This window comes from Penaeus vannamei, chromosome 20 (assembly GCF_042767895.1).
Source record: "Penaeus vannamei isolate JL-2024 chromosome 20, ASM4276789v1, whole genome shotgun sequence".
NCBI classification, from domain to species: Eukaryota; Metazoa; Arthropoda; class Malacostraca; order Decapoda; family Penaeidae; genus Penaeus; species Penaeus vannamei.
The window spans coordinates 15,150,156-15,155,155 of NC_091568.1; the positions used below are offsets into that span (position 1 = coordinate 15,150,156).

General features: G+C 35.6%; 1 protein-coding gene across 1 annotated transcript in view; it reads left to right on the forward strand.

The window, feature by feature from the left end:
* LOC113812106 (protein Spindly) overlaps positions 1-5,000 on the forward strand; it is an 8,168-nt gene that overhangs the window by 344 nt on the left and 2,824 nt on the right. The window contains exons 2-8 of the mRNA XM_070135069.1: positions 1,441-1,618; positions 1,950-2,126; positions 2,243-2,410; positions 2,519-2,698; positions 3,854-4,063; positions 4,406-4,567; positions 4,926-4,990. Coding sequence (XP_069991170.1) covers positions 1,454-1,618; positions 1,950-2,126; positions 2,243-2,410; positions 2,519-2,698; positions 3,854-4,063; positions 4,406-4,567; positions 4,926-4,990 — 1,127 coding nt within the window. The 5' untranslated portion in view covers positions 1,441-1,453. The remainder of the gene's footprint in view (positions 1-1,440; positions 1,619-1,949; positions 2,127-2,242; positions 2,411-2,518; positions 2,699-3,853; positions 4,064-4,405; positions 4,568-4,925; positions 4,991-5,000) is intronic.

Below are 5,000 nucleotides of genomic sequence, written 5' to 3' on the forward strand. Positions count from 1 at the left end.
AATGCATGTCATATGCAAGGGGCATGCCCATTGCAATCTCCATGGCTGGTTAGCAAAGGGCAGCGGGGTTACTGGTACATATGTATCAACAGGATAGAGCATAGGACAGTCTTGGCATCGCGCACTCCCATGTCAGTTGTACATTACTCCAACTTGAATATGTGTAGGACTCCTTGTGTTCCGATGTAGGGGATGGGGGTCGGTAGCCCCAATGAAGGGGGGCGGGGCTGCAGAGGACACAGCCAAAAGCAGTAGGCAAGATATTAAATGATTCAGTGTATATTATTCATATTTTACCCCACAATCTCCTTTGTACCTTTCATACCCTCCTCCAGACTGTAGAGTATTTTTCTAGTGCAGGGAATATTACATTTTTTCTTGTGCGGAAAACATAATTTTGTCTCCATTCGCGCGGACGGATCTGCAGACGGATAATGAAACAAATGCGCAAAAAGGTCAAAAGAATTTCATGTGCGGAGAATTATTTTAAGAAGAACTAAGCGTGCACAGAAAGTTACCTGAGAACTACATTTGCATAGACAGAATTTGACCAAATAATTTGACCAAACTCTACAGTCTGGACCTTCCCCTGTTTTTGGAGCCAAGAATGTGGGGGTTAAGGGGTGGTTTCTGCAGCAATTGGCCAACATATTTGTGGGGTTGAGAGGAATTCTGGGATATCAATATCATCTTGATCAGTCATACAAAGGTATTATGAATATTTACTTCCACCTTAAATTGATAGGAATACCAGCACAGTATACAACACTTGAATCAATAGGAAAATACTATTTACTACTCACTTATTAACTTTTCATTGTAACTTACGACTTGGCCTTATTTCCTGTCGTGCACATTCATAATGAAGTGAATCATATATAATCTGAAAGTTGTTTCCCCTTTTTACTCTCTCTCTGCCTCTTTTTCACAGGACTAGCAATAGGTATGCCACATTTTGCTTTATCCTACTAAATGCTAAAAGTTCAGGATAAGACCCCTCATTATGAATACAGAGAATATTGTTCTGACAGAATCAATAAAATGTGTCCCTTCTAGGTTAGTAGTTTAACAGGTATGCATTGCTTATACTGTCAGTATAGCTACCATTGGACAGCATTCGTGAGGAACTGTTTACTTATAAAAGTTTTGTATATGCTGACTACTATAGTAATGATATTGGTGTTGAAAGCTGGGGAGTGTGTGAAGTATATATATCAGAGAAATTGGAAAAAATATATATGTATATAATAATGATGAATTAAGTAAATGCCATGGAAAAACAGAATCATATGGGATATTTAGGGGCTGTCTCAAATACCCTCTTTTCTGTTTCTTTCTCTCTCTACTCCTTCTCCCTCTTTCTTCCCACCCATTCCCCCTCTCAATTGCTTTTTAAGCAAGATGTTCATGATTTTCTTTGGATCATGGTAAACATTTTAGGTAAGTCACCACAATGAGCAGTGAGTCAGAAAAGATAGCTGAGCTCCAGCAGCGTCTGGAGGAGGCAGAAAAAAATACGATAATGGCTGCAACGTATGGCAAACAGCTGCTGGATGAACACCACGAACTCCACACCAAACTAGAAGAAACCATCAGGGAATATACAACTAAATTAGAGGTTGGTTGCAGAAAAACTCTAAGCTTCTTTCTATTATAACATTTTGTTCTAAAGATAGGATTTCATTTACTTTTCTTTGCAGTCATTTACAATGTCTGTTGTGTTAGTGTAAAATTTCTTTGTAGTTTTGTCCAAAGTTTTATCTCATTCCATTATCTTATTTGTAAAATGAGTAGTTTTCCTTGTACTCACTTCTTTATTTTCAGTCACACTTTATGATATTATCATTGAAATTGAGATTATCATATTCATTATTATTTTTTGTGAATGTTATAAGAACTTATTTTTATCCCTTTGTCCTTGCTTAAAGTGACTTTAATTTCTAATCCAGGAACTTGAGCAAGAGAAACATTGTGTGACACTCAAGCTAGAAGCAAAACTGCAGACAGAGCGATCATTAGCTTTAGAATTGGAACAGTTTCGGGATCAGCATTCGCAGCAGATCAAGTCTGCAGTGGAACAAGCAACTCAGGAACATGCTCAGGAGATGAACAAGCAGTCAAAGAAGGTTCTGTCTCATTGAATTACTGATATTTTGTTGATTTTTACTTTATTTGTTGAAGTATAAATTAAATGTATCCTTTTCTTTTCTTTCTTTTTTATTAAGAGTATACTTTTTCTCAGATGACAGAGTTAAAAGCTGTGATCGACAGTCAGCAGATTGAGATCAGCCAAATGAAAGACCACACTGACTTGCTAGAAGCTCAGCTGAAAGAAGCACAGGAGAAATTGGATATGTGTAATGTATCAATCCATGAGCAGTCAGCAGATGAGGCCACAGCTACTATGCAGGTGAAACTAGCAAGCTTAAATGTTTGAAATGATAGATTACATTTGTTGTACCAGATGCATATGGTTATTTTCCCATTTGTACTAACTGCAGATTTTGGTAAATTTCAGAGCCAGATAATGACATTAACGTGTGAAAAGCAAGACTTAGAAACACAGGTGTCATCACTAAATGCTCAGGTGAAGACTACAACACATAAACTGTCTCAGGCAGAAAAAGCAGTAGCAAGACTTGAGGCAGAAGTGGAAGAGAAGGAATGTCAATGCACATCATACTACAATGCCCTGGAGGTAAGGTTGTCTTTTATTTTATTTATTATAATAAAGGTCCTTCACAATAATATATTTGATATATACAGTCTGGGGATTTTTTCTTTCTTTCTTTCTTTCTTTCTTTCTTTCTTTCTTTCTTATAGCTGGAAAAAATCTTCATGCATTGCAGGATATTGAGGTATGGTAAGTATTCAGTGCTTTGGTGATCCAACTTAATTTAAAGAATATAACAGAATGTGTTATGGAGTGAGAAGGCAGGTAAAAGGAGGGCTGCCAAGAAACTTAGTTTTATACTTCACTTGCTTTGTTATATGTACTAATTGAACATTTGAGATGTTTCCAAAGTTGATGTTCCCTTGAACAGGATGTTTTTCTGGTATCAGAAGACATGACTTGGGAGTGCTGCTACTCAAGAACTTTTGAATTTTACAACATTTCTGTTCTGTGGACTCAAGCATAGCCAACTGTTTATGTTGCAGATTCAGCTAACTGTGCATAACTGGTCTGCTTCAAAGCTCCTCCTAATGGAGGGGAAAACATTGATAAAAGTATGAAGATTAATGAATATCATCTCTAAACATGTTAGTAGCTATATATTTCAGAGATATACCATGAGTTGATTGTAGAGCTTCTTTGACATTTGTTGGAGTTGTGGGTTAGTTTTTATGCTCATATGACTTGCTTTAAACATATCTGTAAGTAATTGACTTTAAGACAGATTGTCCACTTACAACTTTTTGTTTGTTCCTTAAATTGCCATCTGCAAATCTTAGCAGTATTGTTACATATACATTGTTTTCACAAATATGTGTTTACAGATAATAAGGCATTGTTATGATTTTAGTGTGTTATAATGGAATAACACAACAAATTATTATACGGATATACCATTATTCGCATGGTAATGCATAATACAGTATCTGTGATCTTCAAAGATAGAGAAAGGTCTTCATTTCCTTATGTGTAAATCAGAGGCAGTGTTGATAATCTAGCTGAAAATAGATGATATTCATTAATGGTATGATAATTACAAATGGAAGTGTATTGCTTGCATTTATAGCATATGTTTTGCACTCCTTGCTCTTTATTCTGTGAATTTGAAACAAGAAAGTATTTATATTTATCCCATTTAATCACTCATTAGATTATTGATGTACCATGATTAAATTTCAGCATAATAAAGAAGAAATGATGGAACTCAAGATGGAGATAGAAAGTCTGCGTTTAGCTGAGACTGATCCAGCCAAGAAAGGAAATTCTCTCTTTGCTGAAGTTGAAGATCAAAGGCAGGCCATGGAGAAGAAGCTGTTATCTTATAAAACAAATTACAATATTGTCAAAAAACAGTATGACCTCAAGACTGAACAGATTAACAAAATGAAGGTTTGAGAATAACATGATGTTATTATTGCTTTTATTCTTGGTATGAGATGATCAGCATGTATCATTAATGTTCTCTATATTTTTGCTGTCAAGAGTAGCTGTAAATCACTTCACTTTTAGATGTATACAGTAACTTTCTACAGCTTCTGTCCTTATGCTTTATTGTTATTTTTTGTTTATCTATATTTTTTATATATCATCACCTCTAGTATTAATATATATTTTTCTTTCTTTTTTTCTGAAAAACTTTGGCATATTATTGTATCATGTGTGTATATTTCAGTGTGTCCTGGTCTCCCATTTATAATGCAACAGATGTTTATGTTGACCTCTTCTTTCTAGTTACAACTGGCTTCTCTTCTGAGCTTAAATAGCAGTAAAGCAGACACAGAATACTTGAATCATCTGGAAGAATCACTTGCCCTGGCACGCACTCAGCTGGCTGATTCAGGGAAAAGGTGCCGTGATCTTGAGGCCCAGCTGAGTGCAGTGGTCAACCCTCAGGTGAGTGGCATAGGGAGCAGAACTTTGTCCTTTTGGTCATGGAGGTTTGTTTTGCAGATGAAAGTAACATTCAGCTGTTTTCAAACTTTATCAAATAGTTATTTAAAGTTATGTCTGTGTATCGATCCTATATAATTGCATCTAATTAATTGTGATCTGTGTTACTGGAACCTTTTTTGTAATACTATTTTGTTGCATTTTAAAAACAATCTTCCCTTACATGTGTCACATAGATCTATTCAGTTTCCTTATTTGTGAAAATCGCTACTAACTTTCAGTGATACCTATTTTTCCCTGGCCAAAAATTATAAAATTAAGTAGCATGTAAATAATACACCTTCTACCCACCCCCACATAGATGGAGTCTGGTGAAGGTGAAGAAAACAAAGAAACATTCTTCAAGGGGATGTATTTAGAGAGTCAGTACGTACTA